This window comes from Canis lupus, chromosome 7 (genome assembly GCF_011100685.1).
Source record: "Canis lupus familiaris isolate Mischka breed German Shepherd chromosome 7, alternate assembly UU_Cfam_GSD_1.0, whole genome shotgun sequence".
In the NCBI taxonomy this organism is placed as follows: Eukaryota; Metazoa; Chordata; class Mammalia; order Carnivora; family Canidae; genus Canis; species Canis lupus.
Genome location: NC_049228.1, coordinates 24,426,914 through 24,442,028, shown reverse-complemented (window position 1 = coordinate 24,442,028; position 15,115 = coordinate 24,426,914). Strand labels below are relative to the sequence as shown.

General features: G+C 38.2%; 1 protein-coding gene across 9 annotated transcripts in view; it reads left to right on the top strand.

Annotated features, from left to right (window-relative positions):
- Nucleotides 1-15,115, top strand: part of RABGAP1L (RAB GTPase activating protein 1 like) — a 744,356-nt gene that overhangs the window by 589,166 nt on the left and 140,075 nt on the right. For all 9 annotated transcript variants that reach the window (XM_038542444.1, XM_038542442.1, XM_038542443.1 and 6 more), the window contains one exon: nucleotides 1,828-1,956. In XM_038542444.1, coding sequence (XP_038398372.1) covers nucleotides 1,828-1,956 — 129 coding nt within the window. The remainder of the gene's footprint in view (nucleotides 1-1,827; nucleotides 1,957-15,115) is intronic.

Sequence of the window (15,115 nt, the reverse complement as noted above, 5' to 3'; positions counted from 1 at the left end):
GTACCTCCTATATTCTGGTTATTAGCCTTGTCACTGTGGATACAGCAACAGACAAGATAGACAAGGCCCCTTTCCTTAGGAGGAAACAGATGTAAAACGGGAAAATGAGTTGGTGGAAAATGACTTGATGGGCTGGGGGTGGGGGAGAATTTAAGTGCTCAGAAAAGCCCTCACTCAGATCTTACATTTGAGCTAAAATCTTAATGACAACAAGTGGCTATGCTCATGAAGATTTGGGAGAAGACTGTCTCAGCAGAAGGGGCAGCAGGGGCAGCTGCCTTCAGCCAGGAATGAACTCGATGTGTGCAAAAAACAGAAACAAGGCCAGTGTGCCTGGAGCTTGGAACAGCAGGAGATGTGGTTCAAGACGAGGTTGGAGGGGCAGGCAGGGGCTCCAGATTGTGAGGGTCTTGTGGGCAATGGTAACAGTTTCGGATTTTACTCTGAGCACAGTATGATCCACTGAAGGGCTTTACCCAGAAGAACCACATGATGTGAAAGGGTATCACCTGACTGCAATAAGGAGAGCATACTGTGGGGAGCAAAGGTGGAAACGGGGAGACCAGTTAGTGGGTTACTGCAGGCACTCACCTAAGATGACATGTCCACTAGTTTGGGGACCAGGGTCGTGAAGACAACTCAGGCCAGTTAAGATCAGGAATTTCTCTGACTTCCTTATACTCTTTCAGTACAGCCTTTTAAGGTTAATCAGCTCTACATTTGAGTTTAAATAAAGTAATATTTTGAATTAGCACATAGTTCTATGATTTCTAGCCATCCTAGCTTGTTTTGTTTTTTCATTTTATTCCTGAAGTTTTTGATAATTTCTGACTCTTAAAAAACATATCTCATTTTTCTTTGGCTTACTTCTGTGTACTCAGTCTGCTTAACCTGTAATTTGTATCATGGTGTTTGCCAAAAACTGCTTATATTTGTTGATTAAAATACTTTTTCTTTCTTTTCTTTCTTTCTTTTTTTTTTTTAAGTAGGCTCCACACTCAACCTGGGGCTTGAACTCACAACCCCAAGATCAAGACACACAAGCTCTCCCCACTGAGCCAGCCAGGCGCCTCTCATTGTCTTTCTTATTACACAATCTTTACTGCAGACAATGCAGCAAAATATAAGAGAACCCCCCCCCCACGATCCCACTATCCAGAGAAACTTTTTATTTCCTTTCATTCTTTTTTCCATGCATGCATATATTTATTTCTAAGTGGTTATTTCTTGAAGAAGTAAATTTTGCAAACAGTAGTTTTCATCAGCTGTTCACTAGTTAAGTGATTTGCTTCATTTATTTTTTCATAGCATTCTTTAAGGTGGGGGGATCCATTTCTTACTTTTTTGAACCACTGTTATCATTAGTTGAAAAGCCCTATTCCTATTTGGTGTTCATTATGTAACTCTAATATGCTTTGATTACATTGTGGCTTCAACTGGGGTTCTAATAATACCCTTAAAATACCCACCCAGCAAGCTAAAGTCATAGATTAAACCCAGAGTTAAAATTTTTTGCTTTTCTGGCATTTTTCTTTCCTCAGAGCTGTAACTTGGTTAACTTTGCTGGGATCTGTCATTCTAATCTTCAGGTTATGTAAATTAAATATGTTAGCCTCTTAATTGATTCTTATACTGTATCTAGGATTTATGGTGATTTATTTCAGCTTATGGTAAAGAGGTTAGAAAAATCTCTTCCGAAAAACTTGTGGAACTAAGCTAGATCTTAGCTACCAACATGCATTTGGGAAAATAGAAACTCTTTTTTTCAAATTATTTGTCCTGAATGCAGGCTAAAATGTAATGATGATTCTTGGGATTATTTTGCAGACCTCAAAGGAAGATCTTCTGCAGGCTGATTTTGAAGGTGCTTTAAAGTTTTTCAGAGTTCAGCTTCCAAAGAGATACAGGGCGGAGGAAAATGCCAGAAGATTGATGGAGCAGGCTTGCAATATTAAGGTAAGGTACATGGATTTATATATAATACAGACAGAACTTGAATGCAGAGAGAATGTGGCCAATTATGTAAAACCCTTTCTCTGTATGTTGCTGGATTTTGACTGTATTTAAGGTGATATTGTGTATCAACTAATCTCTCCCAGAAATTTTTGTGAGGCTGGTATGTGTATCATACCTTCTAGTAGGACTTTGAGTGAAAGTTTTAGTAGGTTCAGATTGTAACTAACAATAGGGAGACAAACATTTATCTTATAGGTAGGGCTCTAGAATGGACTGCTGTGATAGTGGTTTCCATGGCAGCAGACTTAGTATTTAGCTTTTGGCCATCTGTTTTAGGATTATTTACGACAAAGCAAGAAAAGCCTGCTTAGGCAGTGCTTTCTTTTCTCTAAGGGACTTGGAAAGCTTTGAGTCTTGGTCTGCCCATTCCTACCCCACATCTGCAAAATGGCCATGGATGTATTATTGTTCCTTATCATATGCCTAATAAAACTAAACAAGTTTTATAAAGTAATTTGATATGGAAATTTCTATCCAGAAACTGATGGTATCAAGATGAGAAAGCACATTTTTTAAAGATTTGGAACCAATATACTGATGTTAATTCCCATACCTCTAGAATATATAGGGAATCTTCTTACCTAACTATGACATAAGTATAAATTTCCCTTCTGAACAAAGAGACAAAGATCCCATGTCTTACAGACCTTATGTTCTTGCAGAAGGGAACAGACAATAAATGTCTAACATAATAAATATTTAATATGCTAGAAGGTGACAAATAGGTATGAAAAAAGGAGAAGCAAGACCCAATTGGGGAGGAGAGGGAAGGTTACAGTAGTTTCTAGGTAGTCAGAGTAGGTAGACCTCATTAAGGAGGTGAAGAAGATGGGTTAGTTGTGGAGATATCTAGAGGAAGAGCATTCCATCAGAGGCAACAGCTAGTTCAAAGGCCCTGAGGCTGGCTCATGCCTGGTGGGTTTGAAGAACAGCAAAAAGGCAAGTGTACTCAGAGTGAAGTGAATGAAAATGAGAGCAATGGAATAGGAAGTTAGAGAACTTACAAGGAGCCAGAAAATGTAGGTCATTGTAAGGATTCAGGCTTTGCTCTGAGTGAAGTGGGTAGTTCTTGCAGGGTTTTGAGTGGAAGAGTGATATGATCTATTTGAGGTTTTAGAGGATCACAATGCTTACTGTGTTGGGAACAGACTACAGGAAGGTAAGGGTGGAAGTAGAGAGAAGAGATGGGGTTTTTGCAGTAATCCTGTTGAGAAATAATGATAGAGTTTACCAGAGTGATAATAATGAGATAAGATGGAGATGGAGGTGGTTGGAACCTGAGTATATTTTGAAAGAGAACCAAAAGGATTTCACGATATATTACACATGAGTATGAGAGGAAATAAGGAGTCAAGATGACTCCATAGATTTTGGATTAGGCAATTAGAAGATAGAGTTGCCATTGAATTATTAAGCTCATTATTTAAAACATACTTTGACACAGACTTCTTTAAGCATCATACCCACTCTAACCATTTTTTGTGTAACACTCTTGTTTTTAATTTTAACTTATGTTAAAGTAAATCCTAAATGTCAAAATTACAATTCAGTGCTTAAAGTAAATAACTGGGCAGAAAAAATAAATTGTCTTTCAAATGAATTCTATATTCAAAAAATCATTTTCCAAAGATATTAAGCAAAACAGACTTCTGAATCTTCATCCTGAAATGCAAACTTGTAAAGCCTTCCAGACTGATTATTTTAATTTAGGTGGGCCAAATGAATAAGCTTGAGCCACATTTGTCTGTAGACTTTGAAAATACATTTCAGTGGTCATGGTAGCTTTGATTGAATTTTGTAGGTGGTGTGTTTGAAAGATAGGCTTCAGTCTCTCCAGAGCTGTCAGAGAAAAGTACTGTAACTCGAACAGTGCTATAGGAATCTGTTAAAAATAAAACATTTATTTCTAAGAATGAGATGAGTGTTAGGAGGTACAGGTAAGATAGAAAGTTAAATGTCTTCAAGGGAAATTTGGTAGCAGTGGACAATCACAGAGAATGGAAAACCCAGGCAAACAATCCAGAATTGTGAGATGTGCAGGGAAAGACTTTTTCCCAGTATAATTTATAATGCTCCTCAAAGGATGGAGGCAATTAACAATCAATTGTCAAACCAGAAACATGGGACCTGACAGATGCAGAAACTTAAAATGTTGGAAAGTAAGTTCAAAATGTGGTATGAGTGGACTGTTTATGGAATGAACATGTGCAACCAGAATGATTTATGTGAACATGAGTAGATAGACATGAGTTGTTATTTTATTTTTTTTGAGTTTTTATTTTAAGTAATAATGGATTATTAGATTTTGTTTTTAGGTCTTGTTTTCAGCTTTGTTTTTTGCTTTTGCATTATATAAGGAAAGTAACATTTTCTTAGATATATGAAATAGTTCTCACAGGACATCATCTTTATTAAGGTATAAATGACATAACGTTATATTAATATCAGTTGCAAAATTGTGAAATGATCACTGCAATAAGTTCAGTTAACTTCTGTCACCATACATACTTAACAAAATATTTTCTTTCTTCTCATAAGAACTTTCAAGATCATTCTCCTAGCTACTTTCAAACAGACAATACAGTGTAGTATTATTAACTACAGTCACCATGCTGTATAGTATATCCCCATGACTTATTTATTTTTATAATGAATAATGTCATTATTTTATAATGAAATTTGTACCTTTTGACCTCCTTCACCCATTTTGCCCACTCCTACCATCTGTCTCAGGCAATCAGTCTGTTCTCTGTATCCTTGAACTTGGTATTTTTGTTTAGTTCTTTTAGATTCTGCATATAAGTGAGATCACATGGTATTTCTCTTTTTCTGCTGGCTTCTCTGTTGCGTTCCATTGATCTGTGTGTCTTTTTTTATGCTCCTACCATATTGTTTTGATTGCTTTGCATTTGTAATACAGTTGAAGTCAGAGAGGATGATGCTTCCAGCTTTGGTCTTCTTTCTAAAGATTGCTTTGGGTACTTGGTATCTTTTATGGTTCTATATAAATTTTAAAATTGTTTGTTCCATTTCTGTGGAAGATGCCATTGGAATCATGATAGGGATTGCATCAAATCTGTAGATTGCTTTGGGTGTATGGACATTTTAACAATTATTAATTCTAATCCATGAACATAGAATAATTTCTCTTTATGATAGAAAGAGATACTTCTATGCATGTATAGAAGTACAACAGAGTTTCATATATTGATTTTATATCACAGGATAGTACTTTAATTTATAATGTGATTATGAGGCAGATATGAGGTAAAACTCAGAGAAGGAAGACAGAAGTTCTATAACATCCAAGGATCGTGCTGGAACTGCAGTATAGGTTTCCATCTTAAAGGTTTAAAGTGGTTTTTAAATAGACTTACATCTTAAAATAGATTTTACATCAAAACCCTGACCAAAGACAGACACACACACACACATACACACACACACACACACGTACTTATAAGGGTATTTCTTCAGATATATAAGTACGTGTGTGTGTATTCTGTGTCATTTAAACTTCTTCAAGAAAAATTTGCAAACCAGAAAGATAGTCATAACTCAGTAAATCAATTTCACAAAAGCTTGCTGTTCAGAGGCCTATCATACCATTCACATCACCTCCCCCTTCCCCATTCTGATATGCTGCAACTTGTGAGAAGTTGTGGAGTTTTAGGTGTAGCAATGAATAAAGGAAGTAGGGGTGTGGTAAAGATGTGAGTTGGCATGCCGTCATTATAGCATAATATGTGGGCAACTGCAAATTTTAGGAAACGATGGATTTATAGACCAAAGCTATGTGTTAGGCAAAGCATTCACAGACAAAGGTGACTCCAGGTATGGCCTAGGCAAAACAGTTGCACTCACAATTTCTTATCTACAGCCTTGAGATTAAAGATAGAATTCTAAAAAAAAAAAAAAGGAATTCTATTAAAAGTAATAAACTTTATTCTTCTAAAACCGGTATAATATTAAATTTCAAAAATGTCTTTGTGTTTATTTTTTCTGATTTAACTAACATAATTTAAAATTTTTCTGATATCTCCCTGTATTTATGACTTCAGCCAGGGTAAAATCAGAAATAGGCTGACCCATTAGATTTGATTTGAAAAGTCATTTGCTTGCTTTAATACGTGAATATCATATACTTCCTCAGGTTTTCTTGAATATCATTATTCAATTGTTACTTATAGTTAAAAATTCCACTGCTGTAGACCTTCTTAAACTTGAATCTTGGCTTCATGGACTCTAAATCAGTAGAAATTTGAATTTTATAACACAAGCATATGAGCATTTTGATTTTCCTGGTAAAAGAATCTATAGCTTTCATTAGATTCAGTAGCTCAAAAAATTTTTTTCTGATTGATATTTCTATAAAGCATAAGCATTTATGGGTGGGATATCTATAGATATTCAAGTGCTTATACATATAACCTTTATAATTATTCTTGATCTGTCTGTTTTTCTACATAATTTTGTTCAACATCATTTGTATTGTATTAGGTTGAATTGATAAAATTACCATTCTTGTTGGTCAAAAATGTAAGATATTAGACATCATATATGATTTAATTCAGTATTTCATGTCTCTCCATGATTCAATGCTATGTATATATAGATGATGAAATATTAAAAATTTGAGTCTTTTAATTATAATGGAATTCATTTCGCTGGCATTGCTCTGATAAGAACAAAAGGATAAACTAGAGGAGTAAAACACCTGCAGTTGGACTTAGAGTACTGTGTATACCTTAGTTCTATGGACATGTAAAGTTTTCCTGAAAATCATTTTCCAAACCCTGGGAAGCAGGTCTTGTCCATCCGTCCTTCCTTCCTTCCTTCCTTCCTTCCTTCCTTCCTTCCTTCCTTCCTTCCTTCTCTGTCTTTCTCTCTCTCTCTCCCTCCTTCCCTTCCCTCCCTTCCTGCCTGTCTTCATTGCATCTTGCCCTTCCTCCCTCCTTCCCTTCCTCCCTCTTTCTTTTTTTTCCGGTTCATTTTTATTTAGAATACTGTTCCAAATTCCACATTTGTGATGCATCTCATTAGTAGCAAAGTTCATCACATCGCTCAAAATATTCTGTTGGTAGATCTTCATAAGAGAATATTTAAAAATAGAAATCAACCTATTTCATTTGATTTTATTAGTGAAATAATTTGAGCAAAATTAAAACTTCAAAATTTGATGTTAAACTAAAGGTAGCTAGGAAAGGAAGTTCATTTATTAAGTGCCTTTGGGGTGCCAGAAACTATGCAAGAGAACTTCTGAGAGGAAGTAAGAGTTAAGATGAGACCTGAAGGGTTAGCAGGAGTTAAGGAGTATCTTAGGCAGGGGGATATGCCCAGAGGTAAGAAAATGTGGCATTGTCCAAGCCCTAATCACAGTTGATGACTAGACAATAGGGAATTAGGAGAGTAAATAGAAACAAGACAAAGTAAGCAGGAGCCAGACACTGGTGCAGAGCCATGTAAGCCATGGTAAGCAATTTGGAGTTTATCCTGGGAGCAATGGGAAGCACTGTGGGGTTTTTAACTAGGAGGCAGAAATAATCAGCTGTTTGTTTTTAGAAAGGTCTTTCTAGCTGCTGTGTGGAGGATGGGTTGAAAGGGGTAAGATTAGATATTGGTGACAGACCAATTCAGGGATGGTTACAGTAATCCAGGTGAGAAGTGACCAGACTATCTATTATGGACTAGAGAGATATCAACAGATTCCAAAGATATTCAAGAGATAGAATCAACAGATCTTAGTAAATCTGAGCATTAGGACAGGGAAAGAGAGCCAGGGATGACATCCAGAATTCTTACATAGGCAACATGATAGTAATCACACTGCAAAGGAACAAACAAAGGAGAACAAATTACAAGGATGGAAGATAATGAGTGATGTGTTGGACATGTTAAGTTTGCAGTGTATATCCACAATCTCATATCCAAATATATAGAAATACCAAGGAAGTAGGTGGATATGGAAGTAAGATCTGAGCTGAAAGTAGGTATTTGGATGTCATCAATATCAAAACCATGAGAGTGGGTGAATTCTCCTAAGGGAGCAGAGAGAAGTGTTAAAGATAGGTACATTAACATGTAAAAAATGGGCTGAGAAGTAGAAGCTGGTGAGACCGAGAAGGCAGGAAGAAACCCAGAAGAGAAGTGAAGTGTGACCACTAAGGGAAAGGATATTTGTTTTCAAGAAGGAAGAAGTTGAATAAATGTCAGGAATGCTTAAAGGTCATATAAGGTAATGAGGAGTGAAAAGCAGACATTGTGCAATAGTTAATGATAAAGATGTCCTTAATGGCCTTAGTGAGAGCAGTTTCAGTGGAGTGATGAAGCATAAACTCCAATGATTCAAGGAATAAATAGGAGGGGAGGAAATGGAGAAAGAAAGATAAAACTACTCTTCTAAAAAGGTTAGAATGCAAAGAAGATGGGGGATGGAAGAGACAGCCAGCAAGCCAGAGAATAAGTACAAGAGAGATAAGAAGACGTGAGGTTGAGACGGGTCTTTAAATGCTAAAAAACTTCAATGAATCAGTTTCTTCATTGAGTACCTACTATATTCCTGGCACTGTGCTAGGCCCAGGGAATATAAGGTAGATATGCTCCCTGAAATTATGAGATTTCCTTTCCTCCAAAAACTCTTCTATTTGAAAGACAGTTTAGTGACACTGGAGGATGATGCTGACTTGGACTTAAAGGTTTTCAGTTGTTAGCTCAGGTTAATTAATGGCAGCAGAGCCATGCCAATCGCTATTTTGCCATCTATGGGCAGCTCCTCTGACCTGCCTCCCTTCTTAGCAACAGTGCTGCCCTCTCTCCCGTCTTCCTGTGATCAGAGACATTTGAAATGCATTGAGGCAGAATAAACAGAGATGGGAGAGGCAACAGGAGCAAGAGAAATGAGGAGGGCCCATCGTGGCTAAAAACAAAGTTCTGCCCTGGTGTATTCCTCACACATTAAAATTGCCTTCCTCCCCCATGCAGGAGAAGTAGCCACCCATGACAAAGGGATTACTGTGGTAACTGCTTGCCTCAGAAAATTCTAAGCTCTACTCCCCTCAGTTACCCTTTTACCGAGATGGACAATTATCTACTTTCCCAGAGTGGATTGATATAATTTGATCTAGCCAACCACAAATCATGTTTGTAATGGAATATAGTAAATTTGTTTGTCTAGAAATATAACATTTTTTCCCTTTAAGACCTCCACATGTGTAACTATGGATTTGAATTTAACTGTTTGAAAAATAATTTTCATACTAGAGCAAAACTGTAAAGAACATTTATATTAAAAGCAATTTACGTCTAGTTTCTTCATGCTGTTTGCTATTTATTTCTGACTTTTGTTGCTGTGTGTAAACAAGAACAAAATCTCCCAAACAAGGGCTTTCTTTGAATTAGCAATGAGGCCACATAGAAACTTCTGTCAACTCCATGGATCTAAAATGTGTGCCCTTACACGCACTATGGAAAGAGTTCATTTTTTTAAAGATTTTATTTATTTATAAAAACACAGAAAGAGAGAGGCAGAGACATAGGCAGAGGGAGAACCAGGCTCCCTTAGGGGAGCCTGATGTGGGACTTGATTCTGGGTCTCGGGGATCATGCCCTGAGCCAAAGGCAGACGCCCAACTGCTGAGCCACCCAGGCATCCCAAAAGGGGTCATTTTTAATGGAACCACACTTAGTGTTCCTTTCCTATAAAGACTTCTATGTTGACCACCACCATTGGGAATATTTGGTTTAAAGGGTCATAATCTTCTGCTGGGGAAGTGTTATGTTATAGGCTACAGAGATGTGATAAATAACAAAGTAATAACGAGGCAGTTTCTATATGAAAACATTTACCTCTTTTTTCCTTTGAGGCTTCTTTTTTAAAGATTTTATTTATTTATTTAATGTGAAAGAGAGAGTGTGGTGCATGTGGGAACATGCATGAGATAGGCAGAGGGAGAGAGAATCCCAAGCAGACTCTGCACTGAGCATGGAGCCCGACTTGGGGCTCAATCTCATGACCCTGAGATCATGACCTGAGCTGAAATCAAGAGGTTGATGCTTAACTAGAGTGAGTCACCCAGGTGCCCCTCCTTTGAGGCTTCTGTTAATATTTGTAATCCTCACTGCGATGCAGATTTGGGGCATTGTTTTGTTTTTCCCCCAAATTAATGCAATTGGATCTTGCTTCTCACAATTGTATACTGTGGGAATGAGCAGGGAACATGTAAATGTTGGACGCACTCTGAAACAGTTGATAACAGGTGGAGAAAATGGGCCATAGCTCCCAGAGCCCAGGCATCAGGCACCCTCCATGTTTAGAAAATTCAGCTTTTCTGGCTGTTACTAATCAGCTGGAATACATTTGTCCCCTTTATTTACTTCTGCCATTTTATTCTACCGTTATCCCTATGTCTGCCAATCATTTTCTTTCAGTTTATTAAGGAGAAAGCCATATAGATATTTAAAAATTAGCCTCATGGGTGAACGTGGGTATTGTATCATGAGCTAATCTGTATAAATCATTAGGTCGTCCTACACCAAAGAAAAATAAGATAAATGGATATAAAAATTGATTTTTCTATGGGTTTCTCTCTTTTTACTAAGGGAAACAATAAATCATAGGAATAAAGCATTATACCCTTATGTGCATTCCAGACTTCGTACAGTGGCCTCATGCAGAGCTTTCCACATAGAATTAACAACAAAAAAAGAATACTTCAAAACTGCTATTTCAACTAGCAGTTTCTTTTCCTTCAGACCTTAAGTATCTTTTTCTCCCCTGCAACTAATTCACTCTCAGCAATCTTCCAAAGACTTAGTAAGATTAATGGTTATGCTTTTAAATGGGAGTTTTCATACTTTATATACCTTTCTACAGTGCTTTGCCCTTTCTGTCTGCTACAATTTGTATTTATCTGTGTTGGCAAATAAAGTTAAAATCCATCCTGACTTTTTGGAAACATTGGTAATAGATAATTTTCCCACAACTACTTACACTGAGATCTACCTTTCCTAGTTTTGTGTGTGTGTGTGTGTGTGTGTGTGTGTGTGTGTGTGTTTGAGAGAGAGAAAGAGCATGCACGCACAAGGCGAAGGGCAGAGAATTTTAAGCAGGACTTCACTCCCTGTGCAGAGCTGACACACAGGGCTCCATCTCATGACCCTGAGGTCATGACCTGAGCAGAGATCAAGAGTTGGACACTTAAACAATGGAGCCACCCAGGCACCCCCCTCTTTTTTTTTTTACTTGTTTTTTTTTTTTTTTTAGTTATTTATGATAGAGAGAGAGAGAGAGCCAGAGACACAGGCAGAGGGAGAAGCAGGCTCCATGCACCGGGAGCCCAATGTGGGACTCGATCCCGGGTCTCCAGGATCGCCCGGGGCCAAAGGTAGGCGCCAAACCACTGTGCCACCCAGGGATCCCTTTTTGAATACATATTAAGATTATATTTAAAGTGTGCTTCACAGTTTGTGTGTGGGAATCTGATATAGACAAGAAAATATATATGGTGTTTTGTGCCCTTGTTGCTGCTCACAACAAGAAATAATTCAATTTTTTTAAGGTGACAATAAAAATAAATTTAAATGTTGGAGGTGTTTAAGATAGGTCAAGATAGCTGGGCCATTGGATCCTGGGGGCTTAGTGTTCAAAACCTTTCAACCACAGCTGTTTCAGATGCCAGTGCCTCTGTAAGAATGATGAATCACTGACCTCTACTTCTGAAATGAGTAGCACATTATATGTTAATTAATTGAATTTACATCTTAAAAAAAGAAAAAAAAAGATGCCAGTGCCTTTACTCTGGGAGGTATAAGGTAAAATTACATTGTATTTACTTAGTTATTATATTCTTGCTTCACCAACACATGGACCCATTTAGCATTTAGCTGGCAACTAACCTGACCGAATTAATGCTCTGGAAGACCTACTTCTTTTACTATTATGCCTTTTTCTCCCCTTTTCTTTAGCTCCTGGCAAAAAAATTCTTATAAGGTGGTGGAAGTAACACGTAAATGAGAATAGCAACCCAAAAAAGATAGTGAAAAATGTTAAGTGTTATTATTCACATGTCTCCAACTGTTGTCACGCTTTCTGAAGCTCCACTTACAGGCAACCAGACTGCTGAGGGGAAAATTATATTCTTTGCTATAGCTGATAGTTGTGATTAAATGTGAAATACTTCCTCATTGTCAGTCCCTCTGGCCAGGGGATTTTTTATCACTCCCACCCATGAGAGAGGGAACACTTGCTTTAGTCCAGAGTATCGGAGGACGCTCCAGGCGTGCACCCTGTCCCACCCCAGTGACTACACTATGCAGCCCACATGGTCTCTTCGAGACACCATTATTTATACTCGTTGACTACTTCTTCTGTTGCTGCTGCTATTGTTGTTCTCATTCTGTGAGACGATCTTGGAGTACAAACCACATGAGGAGGTGGTAAATGGTAAAGCTCAGTGATAGGTGGTTCCAGTGAGAAGCTATGGCACCCAGTGTGGCACGGGTTCAGCACCTCTACTGGTGTGTTTGTTGTATGCAGTGTTGCATTCCTTCCCTTTCCATGCCTGGCCTATCCTCCCTTCTCCCTTGCCCTCAGGATTGCTGTACTTCCCCCTGGCTCTTGCTTCATGCTGGAGTTTCTTACTGGATTGGTTGCTAAATAGACTACATATTTTCCGGCTTTCATGTCAGGCCGCAGTGTCATGTCTGTGGTAATTGCTAGGGCTGCCGTTGTGAAACCCCACAGGCTGTGTGGCTTAAGCAGCAGAAGTTTATTTTCTCACTGTTTGGAGGCAAGAAATCCAAGATCGGGGGCGGCAGGTTTGGTTTCTCCTGAGGCCTCTCTCCTCATCTTGCAGTGGGTCATCCTCTCACGTGTCCTCGCATGGTCATCCCTCGGGCTGTTTGGGTCCTAATCTTCTCTTCTCGTAAGGATACCAGTACTGGGAGTTAGCACTTCAACATAGGAATTTGGGGGACACCACAATTCAGCCCATAATAATGTCTTTTTTTTTTTTTTTTAATAATGTCTTTTTCACAGTCAACAAAATTCCAGTTTCTTCCCAGTTTCTCTGAAAATACTTCCTTCTCAACATGAATGACTCTGAAGGTCATTTTGGTGACCCTGAAGTGGCCTCCAACATCTGATAATACATGACACTTTCCCATGTTTGTCAGCACACCCACATTCTCCTGTTTTATCCTCACATCTCAGATTATTGAAAAGATTTTACAGTTCCACCCTCCACTTCCATCAGCCCACTTGGTTGGTCAGATGTCTTCTGACATGCATGTTAGCTTGTGGGAAGTTCTAATTTATGTTGTATACACTTGTTCTGGTATGGTCTTACTGCATTAACTTCCTTATAGTCCCACCTTTACATTGTATCATATCCTATATAAACCACAACCTCCCTGTTTCTTTTCCTTTCCTAAAAAGAGGCAGTCAGTTGAGCAAGTAAATAAGTTACATCTTAGCAGGGTGTCCAGTGATAGAAGAAAGTCTATATTCTATTCTAATAGAATGGATATTTTAAGCAACAACAGAATATGAATACTACAAAGTACATAGAAACTTAGTGTCTTTTCTAAAATCATTCACATAAAATTTTTTATTCTAAGACACTTCATCAAGTCTTAAGATGGCCATTGTTTAAGAAGACAGATTGGAGACATTGCCTTATGGGGGAAGTATTGTGAAGAAAATTGTCTGGCACAGCAGTAGCTTCTTAGACCTTTGAGAATTCATAGTTTCAGGCCCTGACTTTGCCGGTCTGGACTGTTACAGTCACCACAAACTAACTGGTCTCTCTGGCTTTAGTTTTTGTCTTCTCCAGTTTTCTGTACTCACTACCACCACCAGAGTTGTCTGCCTGGAAAATCAGCTTCTTCTTGTTGCTCCTCACTTCAAAGAACACTGTTGGCTCCCTTTTACCTGCAGGATAAACCCACACACACCCCTCAGCTTGGCAGAGAGCCCCTTCTTTCACACCAATATTCCATGCCCCTTCCTGGCCTTGTCACATCTTGTCCCTTCCGCCTGGAATCGTTTCCCTCTGTGGAGTGCCTGGAAAAGGCAGGGGCTTTCGAAGCAGACAAGTCTAGTTTTGAATTCTGACTCCAGTTTTACTGAGTGATCCTGAGAAATTTACTCAATCTCCTTGAGTAGTCTTCTTATCATGAATGAGGCTAATACATACTGCATGAGGATCTTATAAGAATTATTAAAGCCAAGCATATGTGTGACTCACTGCTAAATTATTTATCAATTCCTCTTGCAGTTATGGGATTAAGCAAACCCTTTTTACCCTTTAAGACCCAGATGAGACATCACCTCCTCTGAGAGCCTAGGCTGTTATTTATTCTAACTCTGGTCATTCCTTCACTAGAGAAATGCTATGTAGTTTAGACTGTGGTTTTTCTGAAGCCATGTTGTTGGAGTTCAAATCTTGACTTCTCTATGTATTACCTCTGTGATCTCTGGCAAGTTACTTATACTCCCTATACCTCAGCTGTCCTGTAAAATAAGGATAATATTATCTATGTAATAGGATTACTGTGAGGATTAAGTGGGATAATATATACACTTGACCCTTGAACAACACAGATTTGAACTGCGTGGATCTACTTATACGTGGATTTTTTTTTTGCCGTACTGTAGATAATATTTTCTCTTCCTTATGATTTTCTTAATAACTCTCTTTTGCTCTAGCTTACTTTATTGTAAGAATACAGCATATGTTACATGTGACATTCTATGTCACATGTATCCTATACAACATAGAGGTGATCAGTATGAGTTGGTCCACCTCTGTGTTACTGATGAAATTTCCAAGTCAACAGTTGGCTATTAGTAGTTAAGTTTGGGAAAAGCCAAAAGTTACATGTGGATTTTTGACTCCGTGGTGGCGGTGGGGATCAGTGCCTCTAACCCCCTGCATTGCTTAAGGGTCAACCGTGTAAGAAATTTAGCACAAGGCTGTGCATAGTTAGTATACAAAAAATGTTAGCCATTATCACTATATTCATTTTGAATCATTTTCTCTTATTGTGAGATCCTCAAGGCCTTGACTCTACCTTGCTCTTCTCTAGATGCCTTATGTCT